Source organism: Salvelinus fontinalis, chromosome 7 (assembly GCF_029448725.1).
Source record: "Salvelinus fontinalis isolate EN_2023a chromosome 7, ASM2944872v1, whole genome shotgun sequence".
NCBI lineage: Eukaryota > Metazoa > Chordata > Actinopteri > Salmoniformes > Salmonidae > Salvelinus > Salvelinus fontinalis.
Window position 1 is genome coordinate 23,858,240 of NC_074671.1, and position 14,449 is coordinate 23,872,688.

A 14,449-nucleotide genomic window follows, 5' to 3' on the forward strand; every position below is an offset into this window, starting at 1 on the left:
TTTTAAGAATAACATTGGCTGCCCACATTTTCAGGACACCTCCAATAATGGACACGTAATTCCAGCCACTCACCAGGTGTTGCACCTCTGCTGGATGGTGTTTCCTGACTGGTAGGTGTGTCTGCGGTGGAAACAGGGGCAGTCGTCCCTCCTCAGGCAGAGCCCCTGGTGCAGGTAGAGCCCAAAGGGGCACTCACACCCCCCTACACACTCCTCCCTGCACTGGCCCGAGGCAGGGGGTTGAGGGGCAGAGCAGCTAGGGGGGCAGGAGGACACGCAGTCGGAAAACACCTGCCCCCGCGGACACACACGCCCTGGGGGAGAGAGAGAAAGAGAGCGAAAGAGAGAGAGAGAGATAGAGAGAGAGAGAGAGAGAGAGAGAGAGAGAAAGAAAGTTCATCCCTAACAGAGAATGGGTATTTCCTGGTACTTTCCAATACTGGAGGTCTGGAGGGGGCTGTGGGGCCTTACCACACAGTCCTGAGCTCCTCCAGCTGATGATGACGTGTTGTTGGGCACACTCGCGGGCATAGCTGGCCAGAGTATCACACGTGGCGTCCTCTCTTTCTCTGGTCCCCAGGCTGCAGTGCAGGTACAGACATGTGTCAATGTAGGCCGCTGGGTCCACCTGACCAGAAAGGCAAAGTCATGGGTTTCACAGCAGGATTATTGGTTACCATTGTTATACCATTGCTGAAATATTATATTATATTGTTGGAAATCTGTTTGTGTAATATGGAAAGTGAGTTGTATGTGTTTGTGTGTGTGCATGTTAACACAAAGCACGACTTATGTTGGAGTTCCTCACCCTGTGGTGACACTGTGTAAAGGGGCTCGCCAGCAACCGGTGACACACTGACTCTGCCTCCCTGCGCAGAGCAGAGTCCCCTGTGACATCACAGCTGTGGCCTAGCTCTGCTGCGTCGTTGCAATCCTGAGAAACATGGAGGCAGGGAGAACTAAATTACCCAGAATGCCTAAAACATTCAAAGCTCAAGTCTTTCTGAAGGCTCTACTGTATATAGTTAGCCTAGTTATCAGATGGTACTATGCCTCAGTCTGATGGTCAGGCACTCGCCACGAATTCCCAAAACTGGCAGCGTACTCCGATACACTCCCAGTCATTGTGGTGAAGTCATCTATGAGGACACAGGAAAGATAGTTGAAGGACCACAGAGAAAAAGTCACTAGTGTTCCAACATTGTCATAGCCTTACGATCAGTAAGGTGCAATCAGTACTCATGAAGGGAAGGAGATAAGGAAAGGAAGCTAGGAAGCCCCTGTCTGGTCCCCTCACCGTCTGCATTGTTGTTATAGACTCCACACAACCCTCTGGTGGTGGCAAGGTGTTCTGTGGTGACCGTCAGGTAGACGGTGTAGCCCATGTCGAACTTCACCCGCACCCCCAGACCGCTCTCCACAAACACAAAGTCCCCCAGCCAATGCACACTCACTCCTGTACACAGACACAGTGAGGGGAGGGAAGGAAGGCATGGTAAAAAAAAATTGTCATGGTATAGGCTAGCTAACGACACAGGGGGTATTGTGTGAAGGTGAATGTGAGCCTGCTTGGCAACAATGTCAGAACTGACAGACGGAAGAGAAGGAATGGAGTAGTCAAGCGTTTCAACTGTTCTGACTAGAGGGTGTTGGAATTACCATTTTGAAAGAGCGGTTCTCCTTGAGGAACTACCAATCCATTTAATGTTAGGTTCCTGAGGTGAACAGAGACCAGGTCTAATCCCAGCATCATCCTCAGCGCCTGCGAGAATGACAAATCAGAAATGATGCATTTTTATTCAACCCAAAGCGCTCCACATTCTATAGCATCCAACAAGCTACTTTGTGGGAGAACACTCCACCCATAGGCTAACACAGTGGAGAGACAAGGAGTGATAGTTCAGCTCATCGGAAGCTACTGTACCTTGCTGCAGTCTCCCCGACCGTTACACACAGTGCTGATGTACACAGCCCATGTCCCATCTGTAGACGATGCTAGGACGTACGTACAGTCGCCTTGGAAATGGAAGTGCTTTCTGTCAAAGGTACGATAGTGAGCCCCTCCCCAGCTCAGACAGGTGGCCGAGCCCTGGGGGTTCCGAGCGCTCCCCAAATGACCCCCCCGCACGAGGGGAGACGACTGGGAGTCTAAGAGGAGAGAAATGGATAGAGTCGGGGAGAGAAATGGAGAGAAATGAAGAGAAATGGAGAGAGGAAAAGTCAACGGAGAGTGTTGAATAAATTCCTTACTCTTCATCTTCACATGTGAATCATTATGTTGACTCAAAGCAGCTCCACGTCAAGGCCGCAAAGGAATAACTGCCTGTCTTTAACTGGCAGACATATTTATAACCATCTCCTCTGATAAATGTTCCCAAGAACCTCAGCCTTTAACCCCACGAGACAAACATCTGACAATCTAGACCTCCTAGTGATCTTTATCAAGTACATTAGACATGCAAAGCCATTAGAGAATATAGAGCAGTGTTTGGTTCTCAATTAGACAATTTTCCTCTGTCAAATTCGACCACTAACAAATGTTGTCCTCAATCAGTGTAATACTGTGAGTGGCAGAGAGGGCGGCGCTGTGGAGAGCGGTACAGCCTACAGCACTGACCAGCCAGCAGGGTGTAGGTACAGGACAGGCAGGTCTGGTCAGACGCGTTCCTCCAGCTCAGGCCCCACAGGCTGCCACAGCACTGCTCCATGGGCATCAGAGAGGAGTTGTGCACCCCTGGGAAGTCCTCGCAGCTCCATGTGGAGTAGCAGTGGCCCCGCACACCCACGCCTGGACCAGAAACGGGGGACAGTACGAGAGAGAGAAACGGAGCTAGTCAGATGGAATGATGAGGAAATGTGTTGAATTCTTCTCAATATGCAGTCCATTTTTTTGTTCCTCCTGCTGTCAGAAGTCTACTAATAGCCAATGTAATCATTAAGATGGACACACATGGCGTCAATCGAAAGTGAATAGTACTACTGTATAGTAAGTTGTTATTACCCTGTGAACAGCGCGGTCCTCCCCAGCCTTCGCAGCACCCCCTCACAGTCTTATTCACCCTCTGGGTCTCCATCTCAGCGGGTCTGCTCAAAACACATACAGTATATGTATTACTGCACAAGGCAACACACAATACACTCAATAGCTGGCATCTTCATTTTGTTCTTATACATTCAAGTCATTGCAGCTTTCATATCATTACTGAACATTTTTGTGTTATAGTACATTTTGGAGTCATAGTAATCATCTCCTCACTTGTATAAGAAGCAGACTGCCTTGCGACCCAGTTGTTTGTAGTACAATGCAATGCCGTCATCCCCCCCATGCTTGTGGCGCATCCTATCCACATCCAGCCTCCAGTCCTGCGTGTTGTATTGGTACACCTTGGAACAGTCCACCTCACGCTGAAGACGGGGGGAAATGATCCGGTCCCCTCTTTCCTCCACTGTGTGTTCACACCAGTGCCTGGGGTGGTGATAAACAACATGAAATGAATAATATAATATAATAATAGATGCCATTTAGCAGACACTTTTATCCAAAGTGACATAGAGTCATGCATGCATACATTTTACATATGGGTGGTCCAAAGAATCCAAACCACTTTCCTGGCATTGCAAGCGCCATGCTTGTGTTTAGCTGGGCGGTGTGCTTAACTGGAAGGTCCCAGTAGGGAGTGTCTGCACCAGAGTCCAACAACGCCTCTATTTCCTGCCTAGAAAATAATGCTCCCTTTCTAAAATGCGTTCAAAGAGTTTATCCTGAGATATGGCATCACAGTCTGGCTCGGCAATTTATCAGTCCAACTAAAATCTCTAATTGCCTCCTGACACAAACTGCCATGAATGCCAATGTGTGTGAGGCGGCATCCATCCCTACAGACTATTTCTGATCACACCGTTATCAGACACACGCAGAAACTTATTTCAGACCCCATCCCCTGTGCTTCACTCTGAGGAGGCTATCAGCTCCTCCCCTCAGGCAGACGCTATAGGGTCCCTACATGCTGAACAGGTATAAGCAGTCCTTCATTCCCTTGTCCATCAAACACCTGAACAGCAATAAGTAATGCTGGGCTGTGTTAGTAGGTCACTGACTAAATGTGCAATATGTATTATGGATATGGCTATATGAGAAGTGGTGAATGTGTATATTGGGAAACAGGCAATATTATGTTGAGTGTGTAATGTACAGTGTCTATTTTGTATACAGCAATACTGGGTGTTTAAGACAATTTTCCCCCTTGGGGACATTAAAGTTTATCCTATTTTATGCTCTATAATCTGAACTGCTCGTAATATATACTGTTTATCCTATCGTTTACATATCAGTTTATTACTTTGGATACTACCTTCTTCTATTTTTTCTTTATTATTATTGATTATTGTACTGCAATGTTAAGGGAGCTATCGCACAAGCGTTTCACTGCACCTATTATACTAGCTGTAAACTGTGTAGCCCTACGTGACAAATAAAATAGGATTTTATTTGATTTTTCTACCAACTGAGCAAAAGAGGAGTGAAAAAGAATTTAAGTGAAAAAAAGGGAAGCATGGAACCATGGTGTAAAAACAAAGGGAAAACGATTTGTAAATATGATTAACTTGTCGGAAAAAAGTACCCCTTCCAATGGATATATAGTTTAGTAAATGTAATGTAAAGCAATATAAATTGTGTTTCCTTTCTCTTAGACTCTACGGTGGTCAGTTCTTACCCCATCACCATCACCACACGCAGTCCAAGCAGAGACATCAGTAGAGTCCACATACTGCTCACTCTCTCCGCTCTGTGATGCCTTGGAATAGCCCTCTGAGGGAAAGAAATTATCTCTCAATATTTATACACATACAGGAGTAAAATGTTAAACTGTGGTTGTGCAACCCTTTATTATATTGAGTGACTAAGGCAACAAATACATGTTTACATGGGCAGAGATGACACAGGTTACTCAAGAACAATGAGATAAACTGGGGATAAGGCAATGAGTAGAATAATAGAATTCTCACCTGGATATAACTGGTTTCAGATAGAGCTTGGCACTTCAATAACCTGGGGGTATTCCTTTGACTGTTGATCCTAATATGGTATACCACTGATTTACTTCCCTTTCCTAGATCAAGGTATCTTCGTTTTCTTTCTCTCTGTCAGGTCCTGAAAGTATATTCTCAGTAAGGGGATCTGTTGCTTTATAAGGGGCGGGTGCCCCTTTCACAGGGTTTTAAACGGTGCCCGATTCCCAGAGGAGCACAGTGCCATCTGAGGAGCACGTCATTGGCTGAGAAGCTTGAGAGCCACAGCTGGGAGGGCCGCCATTGGCCACCAGACGGAAGGATGGTGACACTCGGACCTCCTGCCTGTCTAACGGTACAGGACCTAGCAGGATTGGGGCTGAGGGAGGAAGAAGGAGGAAGGAGGGGGAAGTGGGTGACACAGGGTGACACAGAGGGGGTACAGGCAAAGAGAGAGAGACATCATCCATGATGGAGGGATATGTTTGTGCTGGTACTAATCCTATAAAGAGAGGCGTTTCGGGAAGGATGGCAGTGGCATTTATTTAATAAAACATGTCAATGGACAGGAGCCGGGGGGCTTTCAACCCGGCCAATATCCCTGGCCTGACCCTTTGACCCCCAGAGAAAGGAGACACAAACACAGCTGCCACCAAAGCCCTGCCTGTCTGTAGCTCTCATCTGGAGCCTGGCAGCCATTTTGGACCCATTCGCGGCCACAGCCCTTCAACACACTTCACTAGTTACCAGAGAGAGAAAGAAGTGAGTTAACTCTCAGACCGGGTTTCTATCGACTGTGATTAAATGCTTGATTCAGCTAGTTCCGGAACCAATTACTTTGTTTCCACAGAACAGAAGTAGATAAGACATCAATCTCCCAGTGTTATGTCCCACTGGGCACACATTGGTTGAATCAACATTGTTTCCACGTCATTTCATTGTTTCCACGTCATATCATGGGATATGTTCCGGTTAGCCTCGGAGAATAACATTGACGTATATACGGACACGGTGACTGAGTTCATCAGGAAGTGTATAGGGGATGTTGTCAGCACTGTGACTATTAAAACCTACGTGGCAGCATTCGCACAAAACTGAAAGTGCGAACCACCGCGTTTAACCATGGCAAGGTGACTTGGAATATGGTTGAATACAAACAGTGTAGTTATTCACTCCGTAAGGCAATCTAACAGGCAAAACAGTAGTACAGAGACAAAGTGGAGTCGCAATTAGGCCTCCCGGGTGGCGCAGTGGTCTAGGGCACTGCATCACAGCGCTAGCTGCGCCACCAGAGTCCCTGGGTTTGCTCCCAGGCTCTGTCGCAGCCGGACGCAACCGGGAGGTCCATGGGGCGACGCACAATTGGCCTAGCGTCGTTAGGGAGGGTTTGGCCGGTATGGATATCCTTGTCTCGTCACGCTCCAGCGACTCCCGAGCCCGTACGGGAGTTGTAGCGATGAGGCAAGATAGTAATTACTAGCGATCGGATACCACGAAAATTGGGGAGAAAAGGGGGTAAAATTTAAAAATTGTGGAGTCGCAATTCAACAGCTCATACACAAGACGTATGTTGCAGAGTCTACAGAAAATCACTGATTACAAAGGGAAAACCAGCCACGCGGCAGACAGCAACGTCTTGCTCCGGACAAGCTAAACACCTTCTTCGCCCTCTTTGAGGATAACACAGTGCCACCGACGTGGCCCGCTCCCAAGGACTGTGGGCTCTCGTTCTCCGTGGTCGACGTGAGTAAGATATTTAAGCGTGTTAACCCTCGCAAGTCTGCCGGCCCAGACAGCATCCCTAGCCGCGTCCTCAGAGCATGCGCAGACCAGCTGCCTAGAGTATTTACTAATGTATTCAATCTCTCCCTATCCCAGTCTGCTGTCCCCACTTGCTTCAAGATGTCCACCATTGTTCCTGTACCCAAGAAAGCAAATGTAACTGAACTAAATGACTATCGCCCTGTAGCACTCACTTCTGTCATCATGAAGTGCTTGGAGGGTTAAGGGTTAAGGATCATTTCACCTCTACCTTACCTGAAACCCTAGACCCACTTCAATTTGCATACTGCACCAATAGATCCACAGATGATGAAATCGCCATCGCACTGCACACTACCTTATCCCATCCGGACAGGAGAAATACCTATGTATAGCTCAGTCTTCAACATCATAGCTCCAAGCTCATCATCAATCAATCAATCAAATGTATTTATAAAGCCTGTTTAACATCATAAAGGTTGGGACCCTGGGTCTGAACCCCGCCCTATGCAACTGGGTCCTGGACTTCCTGACGGGCCAGCCCCAGGTGATGAAGGTAGGAAACAACACCTCCACTTCGTTGATTCTCAACACAGGGGCCCCACATACTACCATGGTCAAAGCACACCAAGACAGTCGTGAAGAGGGCACGACAGAACCTATTCCCCCTCAGGAGACTGAAGAGATTTGGCATGGGTCATCATATCCTCAAAAGGTTCTACAGCTGCACCATCAAGAGCATCCTGACTGGTTGCATCACTGCCTGGTATGGCAACTGGTCAGCCTCCGACCGCAACGCACTACAGAGGGTAGTGCATACAGCCCAGTACATCACTGGGGCCAAACTTCCTGCCACCCAGGATCTCTATACCAGGCGATTTCAGAGGAAGGCCCAAAAAATTGTCAAAGACTCCAGCCACCCTAGTTATAGACTGTTCTCTCTGCTACCAAGTCTAGGTCCAAGAGGCTTCTAAACAGCTTCTACCCCCAAGCCATAAGACTCCTGAATATTTAATAAAACGGCCACCCATAGTATTTGCATTTCCTCCCACATTTTACACCGCTGCTAATCTCTGTTGTGACCATCTATGCATAGTCACTTTAATAAACCTACCTACATGTACATATTACCTCAACTAACCGGTGCCCCCGTACATTAACTCTGTACTGGTACCCCCCTGTACATAGTCTCACTATTGTTATTTTACTGCTGGTCTTCAATTACTTGTTACTTTTATTACTTATTCATATGTTTTTTAACTGCATTGTTGGTTAGAGTCCCGTAAGTAAGCATTTCCCTGTAAGGTCTACACCTGTTGTATTTGGCGCATGTGACTTATACAATACAATTTGATTTGATTTGATTTGTGGGTCAAATAATCCCTTAAAGGCTTACAGTGAAAGTGTTACTTTCATTTTCCAGACTCCTGCATGTTAGGGGAAAATTACTCATTTGTACTGAATCACTATCCTCTGCCAGGATAAATACTTGAACTACTAAGTAAATTGTCAGCGTACTACACTAATCAAATCATTTCAAAATCACTTGTTGCTCAATTTCTCTGCGTGCCCCCCTGTGGAATTAATCATCTATACAGTAAACCTGAGATTTCAACACTTTTACAACCCCTTGGTGACCAACCCTGTTCTGCCGCTGCTAAGTTGAAGGCAAAATATAAGCCGCTGCTCATTGAGCCCTGTTTTCATAATACATCTCTTCCATCTGAACTGCAAAGGGAAGGATACAACTACTTGGGCTGTTCTGGTTCTGGACAAAGCAACATTGTTTCACTCAGGGCTGGAAGCAGGAGTACCCTTCAACGTTTGAAGTGCCTACTGTAGGTAGGTCGGTTTCTTTGTTACAAAGGCGTGCACTGCCTACAGTGCTCTGATTTGCATGCTTTTTGTGTTCTGCCTCGTTGCAGCATATCACAATATTACATAAATAGGGTTACATAAGCATGTTATAAAATCAAACTGTTTGAAGGAGGCAATCTGTAACACATAAGTCCCAGATTCAAGTGAGGACCCATTGGTGTGCTGCTGAGAACAGAACAGACTTGACAGGGGTCGATACACATGCAACATTAACAGAGACAGGGCAGAGAGGGGAGGAAAGGAAACATTGTACGAAGATCCCCTCTGCATGGAAGTTGATCCATACTGTTAGAAGACCAGAGGGAGCGGAAAAGAAGAGTGGTAAAGAAAGGGCGAGGAGGGGAAGGATGAGAAGGAGGAGGTTTGCTTTTCCAGCTGTGGAGAGAACGGGGACGGGGACGGGGGGGACGGGGACGGGGGGGGACGGGGCGGAGGGGACGGGGGGATGTGTCCCAATTTGGATGCTAGATATTCTACAGTATGTATGTTTCTCTTTTCAGCACTGGAGGAAACGGAGGAAGCACGCTATAAGATCAGTGTAGGGTTTACTCAAGCGCTTTTATTAGATAAGCATTATACATAGCTCAATAACTCAAGTGCAAGGGTTATTTCAACAGGAAGAACAGGGTTGTCGGTGACTATAAGAGCACGTTCTCGAATAATTCCTGGCCGTCTTCTCTACTTGTTGTGTCTCCATAGACATGGCCAGGTGCTGCTGTCTACTGGTGCTGCTGGTTGCTCTGGGCGTGTGTGAAGCCTCTCGTGGCCGGGAATGGGCTCACCACGGAGCCTCCATGTTCGCCGACCTGACCCCCCGTGAGATGCGTGACGTCCGGGATTACCTGCAAGGCAAGCCAGAGCTGGGTCTGACAGCGACCCGGGGCAAGGACCTGAAGAAGAACAGCATCCTGTTGATGGAGCTCCACCTGCCTCGGAAGCACGAGGCCCTGAGGACCCTGGACCGGGGCCAGGCCAAGCCCACACGCCAGGCCAGAGTGGTGGTGCAGTTCGGGAACCAGGCCCAGCCCAACATCACTGAGTTCATCGTGAGTCCGCTGCCCTTCCCTACTTCGTACACGGGGAAGACTTTCAAGGGAGACCGGCCCATTCGGTTTGAGTCGCGACCCATCACGGCGGCGGAGTACTCGCACATCATTGACATCTTGCAGAAGATTACTGCCAAGGTCCACAAGGTCCTGTTTGAGACCACAGGCGGATTTTCCTTCCACAACTGCACCAACCGCTGCCTGACTTTTTCGGACATTGCACCCCGTGGTTTGGAGTCGGGTGAGAGGAGGACCTGGATCATGCTGCAAAAGTTCGTAGAGGGCTACTTCATCCACCCTGTGGGCTTTGAGGTCCTGGTGAACCATAAAGATCTGGACCCTGAGCGCTGGACGGTGGAGAAGGTGTGGTACAATGGCCAGTACTTTGACAGCGTGGAAGAACTGGCAGAGCGATATGAGAAGGGAACGCTGGAGAAGGTCCAGCTTCCTGACCATGACGATGAAGACTTGTACTCCACTTACATTCCCCGTGGGCACAGCAACACGCGCACCGACATTCATGGACCAAAGCTGGTAGAGCCCCAAGGCCCTCGCTACCACGTGGATGGGAACTTTGTGGAATACGCCGGCTGGTCCTTTGCCTTCCGAGTCCGCTCGTCCGCCGGCCTCCAAATCTTTGACCTGCGCTTCAATGGAGAGCGCATCGCCTACGAGGTCAGTCTCCAGGAGGCCATCGCCTTCTATTCGGGCGACACCCCCGCCGCCATGCAGACCAAATACATAGACGCTGGCTGGGCCATGGGAACTGTGGACTACGAGTTGGCGCCTGGCATTGACTGCCCCGAAATCGCAACCTTTCTAGACCTGCACCATTACTACGACACGGACAAGCCCATGCGCTACAAGAACGCCTTGTGTGTGTTTGAAATGACCACAGGGATGCCTCTGAGGAGGCACTTCAACAGTAACTTCCAGGGGAGCTACAACTTCTTCGGGGGTCTGGAGAACCACGTGCTGGTGCTTCGTACCACCTCCACCGTCTATAACTACGACTACATCTGGGACTTTCTCTTCTACCAGAACGGAGTGATGGAGTCCAGGGTCAGTGCCACCGGCTACATCCACGCCACCTTCTTTACGCCTAACGGACTGCACTACGGCTCTAAGGTGTATAACTTTGTACTTGGTAACCTGCACACTCATCTCATCCACTACAAGGTTGACCTAGATATTGCCGGTGAGTTCTGTTTTAATAATCTGGTCGCGTGGCCACACTTTTAGGGAAGTAGATTCTAAAAGGTATTTTAGAACTTTGGTCAATCATTGCATTATGAGTGATGCTCCTAGATAGTTTATGAGTGTTCCTCCCAGCCAAAAACAATAACATGAGATTGTCAGCCATTTTGGTGAGTCATTGACAAGAAACACAAAATAAGCTCTCATTTCCGCACCATTGGCAATAGAATTGATCAATCACACGTGAAATGGTATGCCTAGTCTGTGCAATATCTGCTTCAGAACTTGACATTAGTGCTTAGATCAACTGTATTTCAAATCAACAAATGTCAATAAAGAGAGGTTCTAATGAGGGAGGGCATAGGCCCAGCCACTTGGGAGCCAGGCCCACCCACTGGGGAGCCAGGCCCAGATAATCAGAATTAGTTTTTCCCCACAAAAGGGCTTTATTATAGACAGATAGAAATACTCCTCAGCAGCACCCCCTTTCTTGATATGCCACACATGTCAAGTGGATGGATCATCTTGGCAAAGGAGAAATGCTCACTAACAGAGATATAAACAAATTAGTGCACAACATTTTTGAAAAATAAGCTTTTTGTGCATATGGACATTTTTGGGGATATTTTATTTCAGTTCAATAAACATGGGATCAACACTTTACATGTTGTGTTTATATTTTGTTCAGTATATGATTGCTTTTGTCAAACGGTCCAGGTCGGGAGAACAGCTTTGAGTCGATGGACCTCAAGTACGTGAACTTCACCAATCCGTGGAGCCATAAACATTCTGTCGTCCAATCCAAGCTCGTCAAGACGCAACACCAAACGGAACGCAGCGCAGCCTTCCGATTTGGCAAAAAGTTCCCCCGCTACGTGCACTTCTACAACCCCAATGAGAAGAACAAGTGGGGCCACCAGAAGGGCTACCGTATCCAGTACAACTCCCACGCCAACAGTGTGCTTCCCCGTGGCTGGAAAGAGGAGAACGGCATCAGCTGGTCCAGGTAACAGAAACACACAGCTAGTTTAAGGGATAGTTAACCCTAAAAGCTAATTTAATCAAATGTTACTTTTGATACATCAGAAGCGGTCTGAAGTCAACCTCAGTTCATTCCACTCCATCTGTTGAGTAGTTCCCGCTGTAGACCGCAACCCAAAATGAATGGGAAAGATTGTCACCATACAATTATATGGTGGGGTAGTATGGGTACCATCCCTTTAAACCCTAGCATAAAATAATTAATAAAACGTACAGGTACCATGAACTACCCACAGCAATTCCATGATAATCCAGAGAATATGGGAAATGGATACAGTGGTATATGAGGGGTGCACAGATCATTATTATAAGAGGTATATCAATGCTCTACTATCATCTATCTATCTATCTATCTATCTATCTATCTATCTATCTATTTATCTATCTATCTATCTATCTATCTATCTATCTATCTATCTATCTATCTATCTATCTATCTATCTGGTTCCCTCTCTCTCTCTCTCTCTCTAATCATCTACTGTGAGAAAGTTCTGATTCAGTTTAAGCTAAAGCGCAGTACATATGATCTGTATTAGTGAGAGTGATAATGGATTACTTTTCCTCTGTAGATACCCATTGGCTGTGACCAGGCACAAGGACAGTGAGCCCACCAGCAGTAGTATCTACACTCAGAACGACCCCTGGGAGCCTGTGGTCTCCTTTGAGGACTATATCCGCAACAATGAAAACATCACCAACCAGGTTAGACCTGCTGCTATCAATAACGCAACTCATTCTCAGATTTATACTAACAGCTTCTCAACCCTGGATGACATTACTGTGTATAATTCCTTACTTACACAGGTTACGGAATTGTAATTGTATAACTCAATAATCAATCCAATTAATCAATTAATCAATCAACTTGACAATATCTTTTGTGTAGGACCTGGTTGCCTGGGTGACAGTGGGCTTCCTGCACGTGCCCCACTCGGAGGACATCCCCAATACGGCAACGCCCGGCAACGCTGTGGGCTTCTTCCTGCGCCCCTTCAACTTCTTCGATGAGGACCCCTCTCTCTCATCCCGCAGTACCATCATTGTCCGGCCAGACAAAGAGGGGAAGCCGAAGGTCCAGAGATGGACCCCAGAGGTCGTAGGTCATTGTGTGACTGACAAGCCTTTCTTCTACAACGGCACCTACGCAGGAGTCTGAGGGACTGGTGTGAGTGACAGGAAGACACAAAATGGTGGTTCCATCCTTGCGTCTGAGTGATGCCAAATTAATGTGAGCTGACATTTAAATCTTGACTCCGACATTTAACTTAAAAATCATTTAAATGCAAAAGAATGCATTATGACACAGGCATTAACAAAATTTATATTATGTTGATATCTTACCTGAACCTTTTGAAATGTGAAAGAATAAGAATATTTTGTCTTTTTTTGTCGTATTACGTTTTATTTTATGAGTACGCAAATTGATTGAAGCAATTTACCATTCTTATCCAGAGGCACATTTCAATAGAAATCCTCTATAATCACAACTCAGAAAAGTGTTGCCATGTATATACTTATGTATCCGTCCCAGATCTAGCAGAATGATTGTTTTCCTTTTTACTGTGGTTGTCATGCTAACCTTATTGTGTGTGAGGCCTGGGGGTCAAAGCACTCAAAATCCTGTTCAGTGAGGGTCTCCATGGACGGGGTTTAGTTGCTCTGAGCATCCAGGATGCAGGATGCTGGGATCAGCCACCGTCCGCCAGGATCCTGGATCCCAGCAGGCCTGCATGGCCAGAATGTTTTCACTGGGAAAAAGTTAGCTGAGCAAACAGGTCGATCCGGAACTGCCCCACAAACAGTCCAGGATTCACCTGCACCATTGTCCGGGGCAACCAGCTGCCCCCACGCAACATGCAGGGAGCGAACCGATAGAACATTCTACAATGTTTTAGAACTCAGTTTTCCCTCCATTTGTTTTATCTTTTTTGACAGTTTTCCTTCAGGTACTCCTGACTACTTTTAATTAGATACAATACAGAACTAACTGCATTAAATCAAATAGTATAACATTTGGGTTGTATCGCTTCTTTTCAATTGGGTGTTTTTGATCAGATTGATTGACTTGACCATGTATTCTCAAACTGTACTGGAATTTGGAAATGACATTAAAAGTTGGGAAAGATTTAGTCTTCAAGCATTGACGACAGCAGTCACTTTTGTAGTACAATCAGAGTACAATCAGACAAAAAGCAACTATTCAACATCAGCGATGTGAAAAGCAGGCCTAGGGAATATAAGCCAACAATTGTTGTCTAAGGCATTTTACAATCAGCACCTTATAAAAGTGTGTGCCGACATTTTACGGTGTATGGTAAAAATGGGCACCATTAGAGTCATACAAGCAGGAGGAAGAGACGACAGGAGAGGAGATGAAAAGCAGGGGAGGACAGATTATTTTAGAAGATGGGGAAAAGGGAGGGGCTTTAGGGTAAATGGCATTCCTATGGTTTGCCATGGTAATGATGGCTTCTGTGTCATAATGAACAAACTGTAGGGAAGAAAACCGTGTCAAG

General features: G+C 46.8%; 2 protein-coding genes across 3 annotated transcripts in view; one reads left to right on the plus strand and one right to left on the minus strand.

Annotated features, from left to right (window-relative positions):
* sspo (SCO-spondin) overlaps positions 1–5,170 on the minus strand; it is a 78,601-nt gene extending 73,431 nt beyond the window's left edge. Inside the window, exons 1-12 of the mRNA XM_055928779.1 lie at positions 5,008–5,170; positions 4,716–4,810; positions 3,257–3,466; positions 3,002–3,084; positions 2,618–2,788; positions 1,925–2,148; positions 1,660–1,762; positions 1,298–1,456; positions 1,054–1,139; positions 809–934; positions 472–628; positions 74–314 (exon numbers count right to left, since the gene is read on the minus strand). Of these exons, the coding sequence (XP_055784754.1) occupies positions 74–314; positions 472–628; positions 809–934; positions 1,054–1,139; positions 1,298–1,456; positions 1,660–1,762; positions 1,925–2,148; positions 2,618–2,788; positions 3,002–3,084; positions 3,257–3,466; positions 4,716–4,768 (1,613 nt within the window). The 5' untranslated portion in view covers positions 4,769–4,810; positions 5,008–5,170. The remainder of the gene's footprint in view (positions 1–73; positions 315–471; positions 629–808; positions 935–1,053; positions 1,140–1,297; positions 1,457–1,659; positions 1,763–1,924; positions 2,149–2,617; positions 2,789–3,001; positions 3,085–3,256; positions 3,467–4,715; positions 4,811–5,007) is intronic.
* Positions 5,171–8,426: 3,256 nt separating this feature from the next.
* On the plus strand, positions 8,427–14,070 carry aoc1 (amine oxidase copper containing 1). 2 transcript variants are annotated; one of them, XM_055928780.1, is made up of 5 exons: positions 8,427–8,613; positions 9,349–10,893; positions 11,610–11,898; positions 12,503–12,635; positions 12,820–14,070. In XM_055928780.1, exons 2-5 carry the CDS (start codon positions 9,351–9,353, stop codon positions 13,087–13,089), a joined length of 2,235 nt encoding a protein of 744 aa, XP_055784755.1. In that variant the 5' UTR covers positions 8,427–8,613; positions 9,349–9,350; the 3' UTR covers positions 13,090–14,070. The 2 variants fall into 2 exon arrangements, with proteins under 2 accessions (XP_055784755.1, XP_055784756.1); XM_055928781.1 differs by lacking the exon at positions 8,427–8,613 and adding an exon at positions 8,768–8,970.
* The last annotated feature ends 379 nt before the right edge of the window (positions 14,071–14,449 follow it).

What these genes read in the sequence shown, in the direction of transcription:
- aoc1 (XM_055928780.1), top strand. Translation starts at nt 9,351, where the DNA reads ATGGCCAGGTGCTGCTGTCTACTGGTGCTGCTGGTTGCTCTGGGCGTG. An exon ending in GGTTGACCTAGATATTGCCG is followed by an intron (nt 10,894 to 11,609) that starts GTGAGTTCTGTT and finishes CAAACGGTCCAG; the next exon opens with GTCGGGAGAACAGCTTTGAG. An exon ending in ATGAAAACATCACCAACCAG is followed by an intron (nt 12,636 to 12,819) that starts GTTAGACCTGCT and finishes TCTTTTGTGTAG; the next exon opens with GACCTGGTTGCCTGGGTGAC.